General features: G+C 45.5%; 1 protein-coding gene across 1 annotated transcript; it reads left to right on the forward strand.

The window, feature by feature from the left end:
• Window positions 1–20,420: 20,420 nt before the first annotated feature.
• Window positions 20,421–21,524, forward strand: SSTR2 (somatostatin receptor 2). Its single transcript, XM_063081399.1, has one exon. The coding sequence runs from the start codon at window positions 20,421–20,423 to the stop codon at window positions 21,522–21,524; it is 1,104 nt and encodes a 367-aa protein (XP_062937469.1).
• Window positions 21,525–24,353: the final 2,829 nt, after the last annotated feature.

Here is a 24,353-nt window from a genome sequence, read left to right on the forward strand (position 1 = left end):
AGGATACAAAATCAACACGCAAAAATCAGTAGCATTTCTATTTTCCAATAGTGAACACGCAGAAAGAGAAATCAAGAAAGCTTGCCCATTCACAATAGCCACCAAAAAAATAAAATACTTAGGAATTGAGTTAACCAAGGAGGTGAAAAATCTCTATAATGGGAACTACAAACCACTGCTGAGAGAAATTAAAGAGGACACAAGAAGATAAAAAGCTATCCCATGCTCTTGGATTGGAAGAACCAACTTTGTGAAAATGTCCATACTACCCAAAGTGATATACAAATTCAATGCAATCACCATCAAAATTCCAATGTCATTTATCTCAGAAATGGGAAAAACTATCCAGACATTTATATGGAATAACAAAAGACCAAGCATAGCCAAAGTAATTCTGAGCAAAAATAAATAAATAAAAAAGCTGAAGGCATAACACTACCTGACTTTAAACTATACTACAAAGCTATAATAACCAAAACAGTATGGTACTGGCATAAAAACAGACACACTGATCAATGGAATAGAATAGAGAATCCAGAAAACAACCCACACACCTACAGCCATCTGATCTTTGACAAAGGCACCAAGCCTATACACTGGGGAAGAGACTGCCTCTTCAGTAAATGGTGCTGGGATAACTGGATATCTATATGGAGAATGAAACTAGACCCATACCTCTCACCATATACTAAAATCAACTCAAAATGGATTAAAGAATTAAATATACACCCTGAAACAATAAAACTTCTTAAAGAAAACATAGGAGAAACACTTCAGGAAGTACGAGTGGGCACAGACTTCATGAATATGACTCCAAAAGCATGGGCAACCAAAGGAAAAATAAACAAATGGGATTATATCAAACTAAACAGCTTCTGCTCAGCAAAAGAAACAATTAACAGAGTTAAAAGACAACCAACAGAGTGGGAGAAAATATTTGCAAAATATACATCTGAGAAAGGATTACTATCCAGAATATACAAGGAACTGAAACAACTTTACAAGAAAAAAACAAGTAAGCCAATTAAAAAATGGGCAGAAGAGCTAAATAGGCATTTCTCAAAGGAAGATATATGAATGGCCAACAGACACATGAAAAAATGCTCAACATCACTCAGCATTCGGGAAATGCAAATCAAAACCATACTGGGATACCATCTCACCCCAGTTAGGATGGCTAATATCCAAAAGGCTGTGAATGATAAATGCTGGCGAGGTTGTGGAGACAAAGGAACTCTCATGTACTGTTGGTGGGACTGCAAAATGGTGCAGTCTCTATGGAAAATGGTATGGAGGTTCCTCAAACAATTGCAGATAGATCTACCATATGACCCAGCTATCCCACTGCTGGGAATATACCCAGAAGAATGGAAATCATCAAGTTGAAGGTATACCTGTTCTCCAATATTCATTGCAGCAGTATTTACAATAGCTAAGAGTTGGAACCAGTCCAAATGTCCATCATCAGATGAGTGGATACGGAAATTGTGTTATATCTACACAAAGGAATACTACTCAGCTATAAAAAAGAATGAAATGCTGCCATTTGCCACAACATGGATGGACCTAGTAATAATTATAGTAAGTGAAACAAGTCAGGCACAGAAAGAGAAATACCACATTCTCACTTATTTGTGGGAGCTAAAAATAAATAAATAAATACACAAACAAACTGAGTGGGGAGGGAAGAAGACACAACAATTACAATGCCTTGAAGTTGATACAACAAGCAAACAGATATGAGGTTGTTGGGAGGAAGGGGGGAGGGGGAAGTGGGAGGGAGGTTCCGGTAATGGGCCACAATAATCAACCACATTGTACGTTGACAAAATAAAATAAAAATTTTTTTTAAAAAAGTGTTTGTTGTATGGATGATCCTTGGACCAAAAAAAAGAATTCTCACATTCTTCCTGCTCCTTCTATATGCACCCTACACCCACACCCACATACACCTACCCGCTAATGTCTGCACTCACTTCCCGTATGTACAAGCTTCTCCAAACACGAGGCAAGAGAAGCCCCACTCACTGTCCAAGACCATCATTCTTCCCATTTCTCCAATCAGTCTCTCTTTCTCTTATGTATACATAACATTTACAAACTTTAAAAAAAAAAAACAACTATTTTCAACCACGTGCTTTCCTATAACCACCATTGCTGTTGCCCTTCTCAGCTAAGCTGCTGAAAGAACTGACTACACTTGCCGTCTCTACCACCTCTTCATCCACGCCTCCTCCCTCAACGCTGCCATCTGCCTTCTGCCCACAACAGTGACTTCCTGAATGTTAAATCCAACTTTCACCTTTCAGTTCTCCTCTTCCTGTTCTAAACCCTCCTTCCTTGTGAGACTCTCTCTCCTCAGCAATAAGGCTTCCCCTCCTGCTGTTTCTCTCTCTCTCTTTCTCTCTCTCTATCTATCTATCAATCTCATTCCATCTCTTTCTCACTGTCAGTTGGGGAACCCATCTCTTAAATGTTGGCATTCCCATTCTCTCCTCTTGTCACCCTTATATTCTCTCTCAGTGACCTCATCCTCCCACTGCACCACCCACCCACCCCTCCCCCATGCTCCCTTGTCCCCTAAATCTAATAAGCCACCAGGTCTCCAGATTCTTCCTCCTTACAGCTCTCAAATTTATGGCCTTTGTTTCACACCCACCTCTACAGTTCAAGCCCTCAACAGTGGTCTCCTGAATGACTCCAACAGCCTTTTAACCAGTCCCCTCCCTCTTTTAACAAGTATTATCCCCCTTTGATCCATCCTTCCCTACTCAGACCAGTTATCACCACGACAGAAATTGATCAAATCATGCCTCTGTTAAAATCCTTAAAATCCCCCCCAGCAATTCTTTAGCATAAAATCCAAACTCCTCACATGGGCGATGCCCACCTCTCTAGCCTCAACTCTTGCCATTCCTCCTTTACCCTACAGCCCAATCATAATGACTTTTTACCTGTCACCAGGCTCTTCTTTGCCTCAGGGCCTTTGCATATGTTTCTGTCTCTGCTCTGAACGCTTTTAAGTTCCTTCTCTACTCTAAAACCTCCTACTCATCCTTCAGGCCTCAGCCCAGGTAACCATGCCCAGCACATCCTCTCTAACTCCTCCACCTCCAGCCCATAGCTGGCTTCGAGGCCCTGCCTTTGTGCTCTCCTTCAAACCCCTGTGTACATATTGTGATGGATGTGTTTCTGTCTTACTCCGGCAGGACCTGGCACAAAGCAAGTACTCAACAGATTTGGTTAAATGAATAGATGGACAGATGAGAGATCAGAGAAGCAGAAGGAATAAAACTGTAGAAAGTGGCAATCTAGAAGGAAAATTCAAGGAGGAGAGAATTTCAAGAAGAGGAGATCGATTACATCATTTGGCCCTGAAAGACCAATTGACAACCATCTGCCATGTAGGTACCTTAACTGGAAAGAAATGACATTTCCACCTGTCTGGGGGAACCATTCCACTCTGCCAGTCATAGACTCAATTCCCAGAAAAAGATTATGTTCAGTCCAGGATAAAAAGATAGGCACTATAGCAATTCCACTCTGGGCTGGACCCTTTAGTGGCCACCAACCCCACCTCTACCAGATTAATGAATGTGAGCTACAGAGTAGGCACCAAGACATCCCTTGGGTGGGGAGTAGTGAGCTCTTGCAAACTCAATAACACTTGGCCAACCAAGTCAATAACCAAGTCCAAAGCCAACCGAGTCAATAATGCTTAGCTGGTCAAAAACAATTAAACAAACAAAAACTAAAAAAATTCACACATAGCACACAAACAAAATAAAACAAGTACAGACTGCCTGATAAGGCATCTCGTTAAATATGTCAGACTAAACATGTGTAGTTTTGTCCTCTTCCTTTCAAGCTCCTCTAAAATGACAGTAATGAAATTTCAAAAAGCAAAGACTTTTTAAGGAAAATGATAATGACAGAAGGAATGACAACAAACAAGCAAATGCCAAAAAAAAAGTCTGGAAGTTGGAAAATGGTCAGGGAGATAGCTGACTTTGCAGAATAGAGGAAAGGAAATAGCCTCATGGGTAAAGCTAGCCAGAAAGAAGGTCCATTTAAGCTGCAGAGCTCCCAAAAGATCCAAGAATGGGGGCTCCAGGTAGGGTCAGAAAAAGGAGGATGGTGGGTAGACTGTATAACAAATAGTTAGATCCTTAGATCCACTTTCTCACACTATGCAGCATCCCCACGTCAATTAGGAAAAGAAAAGAAAAGAAAAGAAAAGAAGGAAGGAAGGAAGGAAGGAAGGAAGGAAGGAAGGAAGGAAGGAAGGAAGGAAGGAAGGAAGGAAGGAAGGAAGGAAGGAAGGAAGGAAGGAAGGAAGGAAGAAAGAAAGAAACGAAGTTTTCTCTGTGGACTTGGGGATATGAGGTCTACTAGAAGGAGGGGACGTGGTACAATACTGCAAACAGGGAAATTAAATGAACATCTGGCAGTAAAATGCTAACCTGGTAACCAAATTATAAAATTCCAGGATCCAGGTTGGAGGGTTTGGGGGAAGCTGACAGGCCAATGAAAACAATCTACAGATTAGGGAGGTTCTCCAGCCACATGACCTGGTCTCCATCAGACAATCCCACAGTGAATCCATCACTTGATAGCCTGTGTACGAAGAGCCTCCATAAGGTATTTTAGTGCTTCACTCTCAAATATAATTAATCAAGGATCACCAAGGACATCTGCAGAAAACCTTGAAAGACAGACCAAAATAATAATAATAATAATGATGATGATGATGATGATGATGATAAGATAAATCTAAAGAAAACAGATAAACAAGAAGCAGAAGAAAACTAAAAATAAATAAAATCCTTAAAAAGAAATCAGATAAAAGAATCTGAAGGAAACAGACAAGCAAGAAATAAAAGAAAACTAAAATAAAATTTAAAAAAAGAAATAAAAGAAAACTAAAAATTAGTGCATCTATGAAACAAGAACAGAAAGCTATAAAAAGAGAGTGTTTACTGAATAGAACAACCTCTTGGAAATTCACAATACAGTTATAATAGTTGAAATTTTAAAATTCAGTAGAAGGGTTAGAAATAAAAGATCACCCAGAAAGTAAAACAGAAACTCCAAAGAGATGAAAAACAAAAGAGAAAAGTGAAGAGAATCAGAGAACTGGTCTATCTAAATAATAGGCGTACCAGACAGAACAGTGACAATAGAAATGGAGTAATTCCAAAAAACCAACGTAACGTCTTTCAAAAATAAGGGACATAAGTTTCCAGATTAAAGGGCCCCATTGAATGCAAAACACAACAAATTATAAAAAAGGGATTCACACCAAGGCACAGCCTTGTTGAATTTCACAACACCTGTAATGAAGAGAAGATCCAGAAAGTTTGCAGGGAAAGAAAAGGCACTGGACACACCAACATCCACACTGAAAGCCAGGATACAATGAATGAATGCCTAGAAAATTCTAAGGGAAGAGGATTTCCGACAGTAGAGTACAATTCTATATACACAGTCAAATCATCATTCAAAGTGAGGGTATAATAAAGACATTTTTAGATACGAATAGTATCAAAAAATTTACCTCTGTATCAAAAAATATCTGTTGCTGCATAACAAACTGCCCCAAATTTTAGTGGCTTAAAACAATGAACATTTATTATGTCATAGCTTCTTTGAGTCAGGAACTTGAGAGTGGCTTAGCTCAGTGGTTCTGGCTGGGGGAGTCTCCTGAGGAAGCAATTAATGAGGCCACCAAAGCTGCAGTCATTGGAGGCTTGACTGAGGCTGAAGATTCACTTCCAAGGTCATTCCTGTGGTTGTTGGCTGGAGGCTCCAGGTTCTCACCATGTAGGACTGCTCACACATGGCAACTGGCTTTCTTCATAAGCAGTGTTCTCAGAGAGGAGGGGAGAGAAGCAGAGGGGAGGGGGAAAACAAGAGAAGATATAAAAGATAAGAGGGAAGAGAAGAGGCAAGGAGAGAAAAGAAGAAAAAAAGGGGAAGGGAAGGGAGAGGAAGGGTAGGAAGGGAGAAAGACAAGAGAGAGCAAGCCAGAGACAGCCTCCAAGATAAAAGCCACAATGTCTTTTATACCCTAATCTCTGAAGTGACATACCATCACTTCCATCATATTCCACTGATCACACAGACCAACCCTGGTGCAGCATGGGAGGGGCCACAGAGAGTGTGAATACCAGGAGAAGGGGATGACTGGGCATCATCTCAGAAGCTGGCTATAACACACCTTTTCTCAAGTAGCTCCTGGAGGTGATATTCTACCAAACTAAAGAAGTAAGCCAGATGCAGGACAAGAGAAAGGAAACAGAAGGCTAACAATGGAAAGCAAGAAAGAAAACCTCAGGAAAATGGTGTAGAGATGTCTTGAGATGAGAGCTGTGCAGCAGACTTAAAGGACAATTGGTCCAGATGAGCAGAAGGATAACAGGATCTAGCAAGGATGCCTCCAAGCCAAAAATAAAGCCAATATGTTTGATAAATTTAGAGAAGATTTTATACTCTGTCAGATTTTGGAAATGAATCATTGATGGTACATAGAAAAGTAAGCAAATAAAAGTTTTTTAAAAAGAGGTAATCATTAACTCCAGGGAAAACAAAAGGCTCTATAAGAAAGGAGAGGCCAGCAGAGAATAGTGCTTGGCTCAGCTTTAAATAATATTTACATAGTTGTAATAATGCAAACACTGACCCTTGATTTTACAAAAAGGAAAAAGATTAGGGAAATTCATCTTATAGGTGTTGACTTGGGGATAGTAGGAAGGTGATTTTCAATATTAGGAAGGCAATAGAATATAAAACAGAAAAATCAAGAAATAGAAGTGCAAGTGTGCCATTCATAAAACATAGAGGTAAATTAAAGAGCAGAAGAAATAGCAAAAAGAATAGAAAGTGTTTGTCCTTAGAAAGTGTATCAAAAATGGAGAAGGATGGAGCAGGAGTCTGCTTTTTTTCATTAAAAGCCTAATTCTACTATTTGACTTTTTAGCCATGTACAACTTGATAAAAAATAAAATTAAATCTAAAATAAAAAGATTTTACTGGTCAAACATATCCTTCTACCAGCTTGTACTAAAGCTCAGCCTATATTATTAGCATATATTTTACTATCTGGATCTCAACTTATAGAGAATGGTATCATTTTAGAAGAAATTAACCAGGACGAGTAATTCAAGCCCACTGGGCAGCCACTATCTACTCAGGGCTACACTGCTGCCACCCCACTAAAGAAACACATCAGATGCTCATTAACTCATGCACCACTAATTGCTTTTTGAAAAACTGCCAGTCTTGTGGCAAGATACCAAAAATAGGGACAAAAACAATTTTAGACATGACAACCCTTTATAGCCTCTGCCCTGAATAGGATATAAGAGCCCATGAAAAAAACAACTGACTTCTGAAAGGTCCACAGAGGCAGGGGTACATCAAGTGGAATTATGGCCCTGTGTGCTTTGTGAACACTTGCTAAGGGTTTAGGGCCTGACGTGGGGGCTTCTGAGCTCCCTTACCCTGAGAAGACATGGTCAGAAGTTTGACTGTGGGGCTTAGAAAACCATTTTTCTCCCCTTTTCTCTGATATGCTCTTTTTGTTTGTTGAATGAATAGATGGACGGACGGATGGATGAATGAAGGCGTGTGCACCTATTCAGGAGGATCACGTACAGACATGCTTTTCAGAGGCATGATCACATTGGCAGTTGCCTATTTTATGCTTTTAGTTTTTTTATTTGTGCCAATCACATCAGAATTTTACCTCAAAGTGAGTACTGGCTATTTCTAATAGTCTAACAGTCTAAAAAGTGCTCATCTTGGAAAACTAGATATGCATTCAATATCACCATCGCCAAATCATTTTTGTAACTTGTCTTTGAAAATTCACTTTGGAGCTGAAATCACAACCTTGAGAATAGATTCACTGGTGCCAAATTTTCATTTTTTTTAGAAAAAAAAAATCATATACTGGTGCCATATTCTGATAAGTTGTTTAAATTGTTTATATGCTGTGCATACGCAGAAAAGCTGTATAAAAAATTGTCTGTTTTGTTTAAATGTGCTTAGCATTGAAAGAACCTTAAAGGGAAGCCTCCTGCAACGTCACAACATGAGGCCAAGCCTCATCCTCCCAGTCGCCTGCTCTGCCGGGTCAGGTCAGGAGCCTATAACTTTCTCACCCACCTCTACTAGGAGCAAGGACACCTCCTAAGCCTTGAATCCAATTATTCAAGAGTTCAATGTTCCAGGAGGCTAGAAACAAAGCCAAAGAATTGATATGCTTCACAACCCCAAATAAAAGGGTCTTGCCAAAGAGAAAGACTGAGTGTTTGAAGTGGCACAGAGAAATTAGCTTTTGGCAGCAGCCATGGGGACAATCTGTCAGAGAAGAGATCTGGCTGCAGGAGAGGAAGATGAGAGAGGGGGAGGTGGGGGAGGTTGTGGGGGCAAGAGGAGGCACATGAACGACTTGTACGGTGGGGATGCCTCCCTCTCCCCCTCCCCAGTCTGGCCATCTGTTCTGGGGTCTCGGGCAGGTGGGCATGGTGAAGCTTGGGGGCTAGCAGCTGGACCAGCAAACAAAGCCACAGGCCAGCTCCCCTCAGGGGAGAAGGAAGAAGCCTCCGCCCAACTCCCACTTTTGGAAAGTGGCCAGGTTCTATCGCTGGGGCCTCACCTGGCTGAACAAAGTCCCTCCTGGCACAGCTTCTGAAATCTATGCCAATGCCCACAGGTCTCCATAGAGTCACCTCCTATATCCAGAAAGGAAAATCCAACCTATATGCTTTGCAGAAACTTTGGCAGCACTCAGCAAAAGCTCCATGTGAGGCTTTAGCTGCGGCCAGGGAACAGGCACTGAGTTCCTGGGGATAGCTTTTCAAGACCCTTTCCCGAATCCCTTTGGCTATAACAACTCCCTTTGTAGAATTTGCATCTGCCCCCAATGCCACCTCATCTGAGCCTCTAGTCATCTCTCCTTGGCCAAAGCTGCAAGAAACTGCAGCTGCCTCACTCCAGGGAAGGCCACTGATCTTGGGTAGGGCCCCGGAAGAGAAGAGAGTACCTTTGTCAGTGATGCCAAAGGGGAAAAGCCACCATGGGAAGGGGAGACAGAAGGGGAGTCAACGTCTACTGCCAAGCTTGCAAGGCACTGGCTTCCATCACTCTGATTCTATTAGGGCTGCATCACATCCCACACTGGCCGTAGGATGGGGAGGGGAGGAAAGAAGAGAAAGGAAGGTGAAGAGTCCAGCAAGGCAAAGACCGGTGGGGGTGGAGTTCTGTGCACTCACCCCACCCTGGGGCCGGTTTAGGAACTGCAGCCTCTTTGGAAAAGAGGATTTAAAATACATCGACTGTAGTTACTGGATTAACTCCCGGAGTTTGCTTCTTGGGGGAGAGAGGCCTGTCAGCAGCAGAAATTCCTGACTCAGAGAGACAGCTGGATGCTCTGGGATCAAGATGCCACTCAGCGTGAAGACCTCCTCCCTCTGCCAACGTCAGGCCAGCATCTCCACTTGGAGATCCTCTCAGTGGGTCTGTGCCTCCCCAAAGCCCTGTTAGAGTGTAAATATTCTATATCCTGTTAAGGATGAGCTATCATTTTGGCCACCAGTGCTTGAAGAAAAGGACAAAGCAAATGTCCAGAGCGAGGCGGAGCTATCCGTGGAGAGAGGACAGGGTGGGACTGCTCACCCACGTCCCTGGCTGCTGGTGACACACAGGCACACAGACCCCAGGAGGGAGAATCCAGAAACAGGGGGCAACGCAATGCAGTCATTCTATAACTTTAGCCAGGATTAAATCTGGCTTTGATCTTCATTGTTCTAGGTACTGACAAAACCACTGAGACCCACTTACTGGTTCTGTCCCATCTGTGAAAGTCATCACCCCTCTCACAAGTTGTAAAATACGTGTCCTGCAAGCAACAGGACATCTGCAATCGGCATTTGCCAAAGGGCACTGAGGTAATTCCCCCAATCCAATCCTGATATCCCACTAGGAGATGGGGGTATTTACTATTCGAAGGGGCTTTTCCTTGTGAGAGTGTTACTGAACCAAGAGAGGTCCGTCCTCTGCAGCCCAGAAAACTAAGTCTCTCACACCAGAGTTTACCGTGTTAAAGGTGAGCATTTATTTGGATGGCCAAAGGAGCATGATGGCAGCCAAAGGAGCTCAAAGACCTTGTGTTCCTCAACCACTTAAAATCACAGGCATCTATACAGTAAAATCATGAGGGGGGTCCCAGGAGTCCTGTGAGAATCTGGTCAACAATGAGATCAGTGTAATCATTTCTGGCATCCTGACCAAGGTCCTCCTTGGCTCCTTTGAGTCTGGAGGTGTACAGACTTCAAAGTATGTCTGTTGTTGTTTGTCATCTGCAAAGACAACTAGAGGAGAAGGGTTACAGATGTTATCTTAAGCCAGAAGGTATTCAGAAAGGAGTAAACATCCTGACCTTCAGATTAAGTCTTAGCCTAAGGAACAAACATCCTGATCTTTAGATCAAGTCTTAGCCCAAGGAAGTACATGCTTAATCAAGCCTACTCTTATCGTTTTGTTAACTGAATTGTATTGCTACTTCTAGGAATCTAGCCCGTCCTGCTCGGTCCAGCAGATTTTCTTTTGCTATTTCCCCCTTCCCCCAGCTGAGACCTGTTCTGGCTGAGGTTTGGGGAATAGCGAGGGGAAGTCAGGGTCTGTCCCCTGGTTTCAAAAGGGAAAAACCACGATTCTCTCTGCTAGCAGAGCAGAGGCTCCCAGGCCGCACGGCCACACAACCCTGCTCAGTGCTCCCTCTGCCCATGTAGTGGGATTTTCAGGCTGATGGAGTGCAACGTAAGTCCACAGTAGCCCTGGAGTCTAGAGACTGAGTTGCTTGTGGTCTGACCCAGGACAGTCTTTTCCCCTTTCCTGATCCAAAGTTCCTCCACTTCTAAAATGAGAAAGTTTAACTATTAGTGGCTCTCGGCTCTTGCTCACATTAAAATCACCTGGGGAGCTCTAAAAAATTATCTGAGTCCCATCCCAGGTCCATTAAGTCAGAATTGCTAAGGAAGGAGCCATGGCAACCTTCATTTTTAAGATTCCCTTGGTGATTATCAGGTGCAGCCGGTTTGCAAAGCCCTGACATAGGTGCTCTCCGAGGGCTGCCCTGCTGCTATGAGTCTATAAATCCCACCCCAGAGGCAGCTCCCCTTTCCCAGAAAGAGGCCTGCCCAGCGAGCAGGCTCATATGGGTAACCCCAGCCCCACATGCACAGCACAGCAAGTCAGCAACAGGAACTTGTTACCTGGCTCAGTCTGGAAAGGGGACAAGAAAGGGTCCTAGGAGGGACTGGATGGGGTCTCAGAGAACTTGAAAACAATCCAGAACTCATCCACCAAGACATCTTGAGGCTGGGGGTACAGGCAGGGAGAAGAGCTTAAATCATGAAGGCTATTCATCAGGAGAAGGAACGGTCCTTCCTCCACTGTAATCAGCCTCTAAGAGAGATTAGAGAAAGGAAGGAGACTCGTTCCCCAGCTGTGTTGCTCTGCATAATCGTGCTTCAGGCTTTCATACCTGGGAGGACAGAGTGGTTCAGCTCCATCACTCTGTCACACTATGTGGCCTTGGGCAGGGTGCTTAACCTCTCTGTGCCTTGGTCGCTTCATTCACATACAGGGATATCAATAATGCCGATGGTGCTTCATAGGGTTACAGTGAGGATTAATGAGTGAATATAAAGTATCTGGTACAGTGCCTGGCACACAGCAAACACTCAATAAGTGTTGAAATATTCATAGGGAAGGTTCCCATGGCTACATAAATTGGGAAACAGTGTTAAAGATCAACAGGTTTCTTAACTGCAAGACTTCTTGAGATGACAATATTAATAGCGATAATGGCATGTACCACAAAGGCAAGAGGATTAAATGAGAAAACAGATATGTGAAATACTCAGGCCCCCATGCACGTAATGGATACTTAATAAATGCTACCTCTGAGTGTTATTAACAACCATTGTGAATGCGCAAAACAGGGAGCAAATATGCAACATTTTCCAGAGTTGTTTGTGTTCTGTTTTTCTACAGAGCATCTTATAGAATTAGTGCTCCAGGATGCACATTCTGGAAAAAGTCACAGAAAGGGATGGACACGTGTTTTCCAACTTTGTTGCCAAGGGACTTAAAAAGAGGATTCAGGCCAGGTAAGAGCAGCCGGGATTTGGTTATCAGAAAGAATGTACTTACTGGTGGGAGAAAAGTGCTGGGACAGGTTGGGGGTGGTGCTGGAAACTCCTCTGCTCCTCCAGGTTTCACTCCTTGTGGGGCAGTGTCCCTGGAGAAGGGACATGAGCCTGCGATTCAGAAAAGCTGATTGGACTCTTGTCTTTGCCACTCCCTAGCTGGGTGACCTTGGTAAGTCACCTGGCCTCTCTGAGCCTGGTATCTTTATTTGTATAATGATGGGACGTGGGTTATAAACCCAAGAATTTCTAAGGTCCTTTCTGGGTCTAGGATTCTATGTTTTTGTGTGTTTCTGCCAAAATGGGAAAGGAAAGAGAAAAAAAGAATAATATCTAGATCGTTGTGTCTTCAAACCATAATCCCTGACTCTAGACTTATTCGGGGCTGGTTTCCAAAGAGGTTCTAATGCCTGCTCACTCACTTAGCAACGTGTTCCCGGTGGATTGAGGACGCTAATAGAGAAAAATGGAGATGTGCCAAGCCAGACTCAGCCATCCGGGGTGGGGGAGAGAGAAAGGAAGAAACATCCTGACTTTAACCCTTTGTGTATTTGAAGAGACCATTAAATCCACTATGCCAAATAGCCAAAGTTTTAAACAGAGGTATGGTGACTATATTCCGTATTTTCCAAACTAAACATCAGGACCCATAATGTCAGAAAGTACAAGGTGCAGTCTCAGAGATAGCATGTGGAAGCTTACATTTCAAATTCGGTTGAATTCAATGCCAGATGGTTAGTGGGGGAAGGGACAGAACAGCTGAAAACAGGAGTGTCCAGGAAGTCCAGGTAAGTCTTCCTTTGCACATGAGATGCTCTTCACAGCAGGAGCACTGCTCTTTTCCCAGCAGTAGAAATAGCAAACCTCGGGCCAGCCTGTGGCTCACTCGGGAGAGAGCGGTGCTGATAACACCAAGGCCACAGGTTCAGATCCTATATAGGGATGGCTGGTTTGCTCACTGGCTGAGCATGGTGCTGACAACCCCAAGCCAAGGGTTACGATCCCCTTACCGGTCATCTTTAAAAAAAAAAAAAAAAGAAAGAAAGAAATAGCGAACCTCATCCCTAGCATTCCAACGGAGACAATAAAAACCACATTGGATGCTTGGATTGGCATCTAACACTCCCAACCTGGTCCAGCTCTCCTCCCAGGGCGCTCTTGCTTTCCTCTAGAGACCTGCAATACATGCTTCCCCCAAAATGATTGCGGAGTAACAATTTCCCCCATTCAATTTATTAAGCCGCTAAGAGACATAATGACCTTCTTGGGAGTTCAGTGTCTTCTCGGCAGAGCTCCTAGGCTGTGAACTTCTCATGGTAAGAGTGAGCTGAGCAGCATCTCCCCAGTTAGAGGCTTAGTACCTGCCTGGCCTTTTGTCCTGCTCTTGTTCTTAATTTCCTGCCACCTATTGTCTGTCTGATAAGTGCTGATAGAGGGGGAGGGTGTTATTTAATTGTTTTAAAGATATCAAACAAGCCAAGGGAGAGGTTATCTCCTCCCTAACCCCTGTATTTCTCTGACTCAAGGTTTTGTTACTTAGTTACTAATGAGCTGCAGAGGAAGGAGAGGTAAGCCCCACCTGTGGAAAGACTTCATGGAGCAGGTGGAGGGGAAAGCCAGAATAGCCATGAGGCTTCAAATAGGGAACAGGAACTTGAGGTTGGCCAATGAGCGCAGGTGACAGCAAAGTCAAACAGCTCTTTCGAGGCATTCAAAGGTGAGAAAGGGGAGGGGAGGCATGTATTATCTATACAAACTCAACCACTGTTCTAGATTACACATTTTCTGCTGTCAAGGTCAATGTTGTTCAGATCCCATTCAGCCAGCTGCAGTAGACAGGTGTGCCTGAGGTGGATGGGGACCAGTACTTTTTCCAGGCTGGCCCTGTCCAATCTGACTGGGGTGGGGGGGGAGGAAGGCTTCACGAGAAAAGTTCATCAAGGGAGGATTTCACTATATTTGGTTATCCAAGTTAAAGAGTACACAGAGAGGCATCAACTAATCATCCAACTGCCTCCATAGGAAGTGGTTAGTCAGACGCTCCAAGGGCAGTTCGTTTTTAGGACAAAACAAAAAACCATGCCTTGACCCATCAAGTCCACCTGAGGGGGGAGGCTCTGAGAGTCAGTGGCTCATTTCTTGTATGGGTTAGAAAATGATGGCTATTTTTTTTAAATGATACATGAATTTGGCATCAATAGTTAGAGAACGTTTAAAAGATAACGTGGTACCAGGGAAAGGAATTTCAGGGCAGAGTGGTTGTGTCCTGGATTTTCCCTGTCCCCCTCTCTTCCTGGAAACCACTTGGTTCATTGGTTTTAAGCTAGAGATGGCAACTGGTGGAGTTGTAGCAACCATGTCCCCAGAGGAGGCAGAGTTCCCCTGAGCTCAATTTCATGCTGCCGTCTGGTATTACTTACTTCCTCTCCGTCTTCCACTTCATGGTGAGAAGGGACACACCCCTCTTGTAGTGAGCTCCCACTCCAGCCCCTCTACTCTGCACACTTGAGTCTAAAGAGAAGCTGGCATCCAGATTGACTGGAACTTAAGGCAATCACCAGCTCAATTTCCATCTAGCCCGTGAGCTAGATGACAGGATTCAAGCCCCATCATGACCAACATCCCAGAAAGAGATGAATACAGTTTTCCATCCTCACAGTGGGTACCCCAAGATGCAGTTTGGCCCAGATAGAAACGAGCAGCTGACAGTACTTTCCCACATCACTCATCCTTTTCTAGGGTGCACCCACCTGCTAAACAGCTTCTGAGCGTGTACTTTTCACTGGCAAATTGGAAACCGGTAATAGGATGGGTAGACCAAGGCAGCTCAGCCCACAGAGAAAGCTAGGTGGTGTTTGCTTTCTGTTTTCTCATCCTCTAAAACTACCCAGAACGGTGTGTGTATGTGTACTTGGAGGAGGGTTGGGAAGAGAAGGCTGCAGGATTGATTATGACTTATTAAACTATTGGAACAGAGGCTGAATCATCACAGTCAAAAAATAAATAGCTGCAACTTGATGTGACACACTCCCACTTCTTGCCTGTCCCCTTTGCTCCCTCAAGGTAGGAGGAGGGGCTGTGCCGGGTCAGACCACCAGGTGCTGACTGACGCAGCTAAAGCAGGGAGACCGCCTGTATGTCCCCCAAGCCGTGGGACGCTGGGAGCGTGGGAGCCAGTCGACTGCGCGAGCTTCTGTGCTGGCTTCTTGAACTGAATCTTGGAACCCAGGTGCGGGCTAACACAGCGTGCGGGCATGGGCGATTGCGTGAAGTGCTGTCCTTCTGAGCGCTTTTCGCCCCTACCCTTACCCTGGCTCCGCGCCCTGCGCCCTGCGCCCAGGGCTGGCCCACGGTAAACACAGCTTTGCAAACTTGTCTGGCTGAGAAAATCTCAGAAGTCCCGGAGTAAGTCCGGGTCACCCCAGTCCACACTCCAGCTGCCTGGGTGAAACGGAATCGATTCCGTGAAATCGGAGGGAAAGCCGCGCGTGCTCTTGCCACGAGTCTTAGCGAGACCGGGATCGCTTAACCCTTCACGCCCCCGCATGCGCGTCCCCTCTTTCCCCGCGGGGTGCCTGCGAGCTCTGTCCGCCGCCCCCCGCAGAACTGTCCGCGCTTCTCACCCACGTCCTCCTACAGGACCGGCGGGCGGAGCGAAGCTGCCGTGACGTAACCGGAGGGGGGGCGTGGGGAAAGGTGCCGAGGGGCCCGGGCCCGGCTGGGCCAGTCCGAGCAGCGCAGCCGCCGGCGCACGAGCGCTGGCAGGGCCACCCGCGTCCAGAGCCCCGGTCCGCGGCTCGGCGCCTGGGGTCTGCGGGTGCGGTGAGCAGGAGACGGCGCAAAGCGGGCAGAGGAGCCGGGAGCCCTGGACGCCGAGCGCCTGGCGCCAGTCAAGCTGCTGCGCGCACTGGCGCCCGGCTAGGTCCGGGACAGCCACTGGGTGCGGGCGACGGGAGCTAGCGGACTGCCGCGGAAAAGCAAAGGTGAGGTGTGTGTGCGTGCCCGTGTGCGCGCGCGTGTGTGCGTGTGACAGAGACAGAGAGATGGAGGGAGCGAGAAACGCACTTGGGCACCTGTGTGCATCTGCGCGGATGATGGCGCGCCCATCTGTGGGCTCGATGCAGGTCCCAGTGCATGATTCTCTGCCCTTGTGCCTTTGCGGGGTGATGGTCGTAGGAATGAACGACAGAGGGTGTCCCGGCGTGAGTGGGGGGCTGTGGGCAGTGTGTGCTGGAACGAACCTGTCCTCGCATTCACATGACCGTGCGCGTGCTGTGTGCCATTCGGCCCGAGCGTCCAGGTGGCAGCTGAGACGGGGACAACTTCTCTCCCAGCCGCCTGCAAAAGAGACCCGGCTGGAAGAGAACGAAGCCGAAGCCGGCGGCGGAATGTGGCAGGCACCACCTGGGGCTCCTGCGGGCACGCACCCCGAGATCCGATCCCGAGAGGGGCAGGCGGCGGGCGCGGAGCGGAGCGGAGGAAAGAGGGGCTTCTGTCCTGTTCTTCGCCCGGCCGGGGAGACGGACCCCAGATGGTGTAGGGTCCGCCCCGCCGCCCTGGTGCAGAGAAGATAAGTTTGTCTAGGTTTGGAGAGACCAAACCGCTGAGCGGCCCGCGTTCCGGAGCCGCAGGGCAAGCGCCCAGGTGACTGTCCTCCTATCACAGCTGTCCCTGGCGCCTCAGTCGGTCTCTGCGTTTAGAGACTGGTCTGGCACTACAATCTTCACTGTCTTTCACCCCCCACCCCCAGGCTTCCTGAAATTGGTAAGGAATCCTTTAGGAAACCCTTGCTCTGAGGGTCAGCGAGTTGGATGGCCAGGGAGATTTTCTGTGCCAGCCGGGGACACAGGGTCAGCGGTCCTGAGACTCTCCTCCCTGCCGTCCCCTTTGGCCGGCGCCACTAGGTCTTTTCCCAGGCGCTCTAGCGCCGCGGTGGCCCGCAGGTGGCTGTCGTCTCCTTGCGAGTGGGGGCGAGCTGTGTTTGGCTGGCCCGGGGAAGGCGGGGGTGGGGACGACGGGAAGAAAGATGCTGGGGAGACGGAGAAACTGAAGCCGAGTAGGACTTAGGACCATCCCTGTGCCCGGTTCCCATCTCAACATTCATTTCTTGGACTGGAAACCTCAGCCCCTTGGGGAAGAGGAAGGGATGCGTGAGACCGTTTCTCACCCTCTTTTCCAACAGAGCCTGGACTTGGTCTCAGAGGAAAACCACCACCAGCCATTTCCAGTATCTAACAATTCTCAGGCTGGAAAAATAAAGCGGAAAATCAAACTTCCTTGCACATTTAATGTAACCGCCATTCAACGAGCATTGACTGCCTGGCATTGGAATCCACTTCCTGTGGGACAGAGATGAAGCAGACGTCCCTCAGAGACCTTAGGCGGCTGGCTTCTTTGTTACATAAGACTCCCCATGACTCCAGCTCACTTCTTTCTTGGAGGAGCCTTTCCACTCTCGACCCACTGCCCAGCCTACTACCTCTGCCACCCTCACCAAGGCTGTGAACCCTGTCGGTTGCTGCCTCCTCAAAAGTGGAAATAGGCTGCTTCTCAGCCTATTTCAGAAAAAAATTGGCCCCCATGCAATTCCATCCCCTTGAGTGAAACTCCAGCCAAAAGGGCAGCGTTGGTGCTGGAGAACTCACTCCGCCCTCCCTCATGCCCCTGCACCACTATCATCTCCAGCTCTAAAGCTCTAGGCAGGCTTCTGCAGCCCAGGGGTCTTCCGTCTTACTGAGACATTGGAGTGTGACCATGCACGTTACATAGATGGGCCCCTGGAAATGCCAGTGACTAATGTACACTCCAATTGCAGGTAGCTGAAACAGGATTCTAGGTCAGTAGAATTAAAGTGACTGACAAGATGGTTAAAAACGATAATGGAAACAATCCAAGTTAATCCAGGGATACTAAAAATGGTTTCTTTACAGCTTCTTTTTTTTAATAGCTGCCAGTTCATGCTTTTTTACCCAATGCAGACATGAAATCCTGGGTCCCCAAAAACCTCTGCAAAAAGGTCAGCTACAAAGCCCAGACCTCACTTTACAGACAGTTGTATGGTGGGGAAATTAATGCAGAAAGGATGAGCAATGCACCTGGCAGTACAGAATGAATTAGAGGCAAAGGTGAGCCAGGTCCTTGGTACCTATTGCTGCCTAAGTCTCCTTTAAGTCATCTGCAGTCTCTCTCCGATCTGCACTCAGGCACCAGGAAAAATACTCAGGGGAAATGTGTCAGCCAGGTGAATTCTTCCCACTATGTGTTGAACACACCACCCCTTTGCCATCTCCCCTCTTCCTGGATTGAGCTCTTTCCCTGTCCTCCTTGATTCACTCTTCATATACCCAAGACCCAGCTCAAAAAGTCCCCTTATGAAGACTCCTCTGAATCCCCCAGGAAAGGAAGGGATTCTTTTTTTTTTTTTTTTTTTTTTTTAAAGATGACCGGTAAGGGGATCTTAACCCTTGACTTGGTGTTGAGAGCACCACGCTCAGCCAGTGAGCGAACCGGCCATCCGTATATGGGATCCGAACCCGGGGCCTTGGTGTTCTCAGCACCGCACTCTCCCGAGTGAGCCACGGGCCAGCCCGGAAGGGATTCTTAAGTCCTTTGTTCATGTCTATGTAATTTGCACCCTATATGGTTTCACTTCCTTGCCCTTCTCCCTTACTAAACCATTACGTCCTAAATGGCACGAGCCATGTCTTATTCATTTCTGTATCCCTGTTGTCCAGTACAAAGTAGCCCCCAGTAATGTTTTTTTGAGTGACTATAAATAAATTATTGAATTATGTGATGAGCTGTTGTTTTATATTTTAAGCCAAGCCAATAGTGTTACAATTATTTTCTCAGCATGGAAGTAACACAGGAATCAGTTGCTACAAACCAAAACCCAATTATCAGCTGCTAGTTTTCCAGTCCACTGAGTAGCAGAAAGTAATGTGAAAATGCAGAAGACTTAGGCTTAGGTGTCCTGTGTTCAAATCCCCGTTCCACCAATTAGGTACAAGGAAATGGGAGCAAGTGCCTTCAGTGCACATCTTGAAAATGGGGATAATTGTCCCCACCTCATAGGATGGTTGGGAAGATCAAGGGGACAGTGGGTGTGAATGAACTACAGTATTAGGAACTGCCTGTTCACTTCTATGAATTAGTTTGCTCCCCTCACCTGGTTCCTGTTTCTGTCCTTAATCAGGGAGTCGCAGGCCAACTCTCTGGGATGTTAGAAGCATTCTGGAGCAGCATCCCATTCAGGGACTTTAGGAAAGGGCTCTCCTTGGCCTAAGGAGGCCAAGCACTGGGTATCTGAGAAACAAAAACAGAAAAAACAAAAAATAAACTCAAGCATACAATTTTAAAATGAAAGCAAAGCAGACTTTTATTTTTAATATTGAAGACTATAAATTGGTTCACTACATAGGCAGATTTCAATAAATAAGAGATAATGAGATGGTAGAGGGAAAAGGTGGGGGTAACATTTATGAACTTCTGACTGTGATCTCAATGTATTACTAGGCGTTTTCACATACATTCCATCATTAACCTTTCACAACACTCCCATTTTAACAATTGAGCGTCAGAGTAGTTAAAGGCCAGGCATGAGATCACATGGGTTCAGCAGTGGATCTCTGGGTTTGTTCTACCTCTAAAGTCTGGGGATTTTCCACTATGGGGCTTTCAGAATGGAAAGACTCCAAAGCAGTCGGCAAGTCAGCATAGATTTCCTCAGAGGGAAAAGGCCAAGAATGCCAACGTCAGACCCCTCTGAGGTCAGGGGCTGGACTTCTCCAAGCTCTGTCTTTTTACAGTTTGGACTGGTCGACCTCTTGGGGGTCAAAGTACATATTTTTGAAACCACAGCCATGCCCCATGTGTGTATCATGAAAGATCATGGGTTAACCCAAACCCTTATCCACTATTGGAAAAACAACTGAAAAATCTGCACACTGATGAGGATGAGCTGGTAGCTCTAATGTTCGTGTGGAAAGATAACACAGTTTTCAGCTAAAGAGTATGTCTGAGAAGGGTATACTGGAAGTGTGCAAAGCTGGTGAGAGCTTAAGTAGCCTATGACTGACGGGCCAATCTTCCTTTTTTCCTTCCAGATGTCACAGTGGATCCTTGGTCTCCAGGGCCCATTAAGGTGAGAATAAGATCTTGGGCTGGTTGGAACTAGCCTAAGACTGAAAAGCAGTCACAGATATGGCATATGAGCTATTCAATGGGAGCCAGGCATGGCCGTCTTCTCCATTTGACCTCAATGGCTCAGTGGTGGCAGCCAACAGCTCAAACCAGACAGAGCCATACTATGACCTGACAAGCAATGCAGTCCTCACATTCATCTATTTTGTGGTCTGCATCATTGGGTTGTGTGGCAACACACTTGTCATTTATGTCATCCTCCGCTATGCCAAGATGAAGACCATCACCAACATTTACATCCTCAACCTGGCCATCGCAGATGAGCTCTTCATGCTTGGTCTGCCCTTCTTGGCCATGCAGGTGGCTCTGGTCCACTGGCCCTTTGGCAAGGCCATTTGCCGGGTGGTCATGACTGTGGATGGCATCAATCAGTTCACCAGCATTTTCTGCTTGACAGTCATGAGCATCGACCGCTACTTGGCTGTGGTCCACCCCATCAAGTCAGCCAAGTGGAGGAGACCCCGGACGGCCAAGATGATCAATGTGGCTGTGTGGGGAGTCTCTCTGCTGGTCATCCTGCCTATCATGATCTATGCTGGGCTTCGGAGCAACCAGTCGGGGAGAAGCAGCTGCACCATAAACTGGCCAGGTGAATCTGGGGCATGGTACACGGGGTTCATTATCTACACCTTCATCCTGGGGTTCCTGGTACCCCTCACCATCATTTGTCTTTGCTACCTGTTCATTATCATCAAGGTGAAGTCCTCTGGAATCCGAGTGGGTTCCTCCAAGAGGAAAAGGTCTGAGAAGAAGGTCACCCGAATGGTGTCCATAGTGGTGGCTGTCTTCATTTTCTGCTGGCTCCCTTTCTACATATTCAATGTTTCTTCCGTCTCTGTGGTCATCAATCCCACCCCAGCCCTTAAAGGCATGTTTGACTTTGTAGTGGTCCTTACCTATGCTAACAGCTGTGCCAACCCCATCCTATATGCCTTCTTATCTGACAACTTCAAGAAGAGCTTCCAGAATGTCCTCTGCTTGGTCAAGGTGAGCGGCACAGATGATGGGGAAAGGAGTGACAGCAAGCAGGACAAAGCCCGGCTGAATGAGACCACGGAGACCCAGAGGACCCTCCTCAATGGAGACCTGCAAACCAGTATCTGAACTGCCTGGGCAGGGGGGAGAAACCAACCAGAAGCCAAGCTCTGCCTACTGGCAGTGGGCTCCCTACCTGCAACCCCCTTCCTTCCTCCCACCCATCACACCTGGAATCTAGGATAGGGATTGCTCAGCATGAGATCAATTCAGAGAACCGTGTTTGAGTTGCTTGTCTGACTGAATGATAATGTATTAAGTTGATTACCTTCCCCTTAAAGTGAACATTTAACTGCAGACAGACAATAGACAATTCAAAATGTGGAGAAGAGAAGATCATGCCTGGGTGTATGATCTTTAGAAATGCTGAAGTTCAACAAAAATAGAAGAAAGTATCGGCGTGTTTGTGTGTTTAAAACCCAATGTATTATCCTGTGATCTTATATTTATACTTGTAAATTCCTATCTAGCCTCTGTAGAGTCATTACCTACATTTCATACACAAGTAGCAAATTCAAGTGTGCATAGTACAGGTGGACATTTACTACCATATAGTACCCACAGAAATAGACTTACCATGAAGCCAATAAAGTGTAAGCTTCCGGGATCTCTCTCATATGGGCCTCTCCAAGGGCCAGGAGGAACCTGGGCAGTATGTTCATGGTCATATGTTTTTGTAAAAATAAGATATTTTTGTATTTTTTTTTTTTCTTAAAGAGGGCACTCTAAATTGCATAAGCTTCCAGCTTCACAAAACCTGCCTCTACCCCTGGGTATTTGCTTGGTTAATTTCAGGCAAGTTAGGTCAAAGTAAGAAGGAAGAGGGAGAAGATATTTGAAGACCCAGAACATAAATTCATGTGTTTCTTCTTCTCAGATATAACAAAAGAATTAGGCATTTACCCAAAAGGACTTAAATGGTTTTGGTCATTGATCATTGTATTTATTCAAAGCCTGCTTTGTTATAAGATTGCATTTTTTCCCTCTCAAATTGCTTTAAGTTTTTCTTAGGGAGCCATGGGGTAGGGGAGGGAAATCAGTAACATGAAAGGCAGAAAATGGACTGTGATTCTTGTGGGGAAACAATTTTATTCTCTCCAGCGGGAAAATAAATGAATAAGAGTGAAGCAAAATTACGCCTTTATGGGAAACCATGAAATTGTTTTTTTTTTTTTAAATGCCAGACATGGCTTCCTAATGAAAGAAAATGGAAATGTAACTCATCAACTCCTCAAAGGATTTTTGAAGGACTTTATACAAAGCTGGGCACTAAGAAAATCACAGTGCAAGCTAAAGACCAGATGACATTGTTCATGAAACATAAGCACACACACCAACCAATAAATGTGTAGCGTGTATGGGGTGTGCGGGTGTGAGTGTTGGGGGAAGCCCCATCCCGCACAGAGAATGCCTTCCTCACCAACTGTATACACACTGGGTATACACATTGTGTCATATCTGTAATGCCACCGACTCTCTGAGTGACTCCTTAAGAACTGTCGAAGACAAGCACTTCACACCATCAATAGCACTTTTTTTGGTCCCCAAAACTATAGATGGGCTCAGTTACAAGCAATAAGAAAAGAGACAATTCCTGTTTCATTGACTGTTCACAGTTTCCAGGGTATAAAGAAATATGCACTTGGGTGTTTGCAAGGATGCCATCATCTCTGGGTTTTATATGAAAGCATCACTCTTAGTGTCTCACATATAGATTTTACCATACTTAAAAATGAGCTTTCCTCTTCTGCTTCCTTAAGCAAGGGCTGTTTGACTATCAGAATGACTGAAGTGCTCCACCTGTGGCTGGCGTTGTTCGCATGCAGCCTTTATTCTATATAATTCATACCACCTATTCCCAAAAGTACTTACTGTGGCTTAGAAAACTATGTTCAGTAAGATTCATGATAGATAAACAAGTCCATGCCAAAATAAAACATGCAATAGGAAAGTTGCTGCCAAAAAATGTGCACAGTAAAAACCCACATCACTATTAAAGGCAAGGTCATTTATAAGTTCAGCTCAGGGCTTCCAGCAGCCACACCTAATAGAGACTGACTTCTTTCTTATTTTTTAATAAAAACAAGCTAAGATGTGGAAGGAAATGCTTTAAACCCAACTTTACCATTATTATAAGATGATCCAGGGTCTTTGAATAAATGCTCATTTTTCCTTAGGGAAATGATTCCAAGGGACTAAGAATTGGTAGAAATAATTTCAAGGTATATAAGACCAGTTCTAAAGTACTGGTCTTGCCCCTGCAACCATAAACTGCCTCCAAGGAGACCAGGGGTTCAAAACAGCCATCTACAACCTTGAAATGAAATGCATACTCAGGTATATGGTGCGTACTGATCAGCCAGATGATCAATGCTGTAATTCCACCCAAATAAGCAGTCAGGTTTCCACCATATGGAAAGGTATTCCTAACTTTTTGAAATATCTGTTGCCAGGATGACTCGCTCCCTGGTTGTTTTCTTTTATCCAAAAGAGAGAATAAACATTTTAGTTTAAATATTAATGCAGTTTTAATTCAAAACTTTAATCTTAATCTCAACTCAGCATTTAATGATGAAGATAAATCTGCTGGATGCTAGGTGGGAATAAAGAGTAACTCCCCCCCTTGATTTTAGTGTATCTGATCACTTGGGTCATGTAAGCTACTACTCACCTTGCATTAGCATGGGTAGTTAGCACTGATTAAACCTTGATGGACTTAGTGAGAAAGGTATTAGGAAAGATAATGTAATATTGTGGCCTCTGTGAAATGATGTTAGCTTGTGTTTCAGTAACACAGAGAGTTGGGCAATATTGGACACAGACTTGAAACTTTGGTGGGGTTCATGCCATAGTTTGGAACAATCTATTGCACATTTTTGTTTGTTTTGTTGGCTGGCT

The sequence above is a fragment of the Cynocephalus volans genome, chromosome 16 (genome assembly GCF_027409185.1).
Source record: "Cynocephalus volans isolate mCynVol1 chromosome 16, mCynVol1.pri, whole genome shotgun sequence".
NCBI lineage: Eukaryota > Metazoa > Chordata > Mammalia > Dermoptera > Cynocephalidae > Cynocephalus > Cynocephalus volans.

Coding starts and splice junctions, on each gene's coding strand:
- SSTR2 (XM_063081399.1), top strand. CDS start 20,421: ATGGCATATGAGCTATTCAATGGGAGCCAGGCATGGCCGTCTTCTCCA.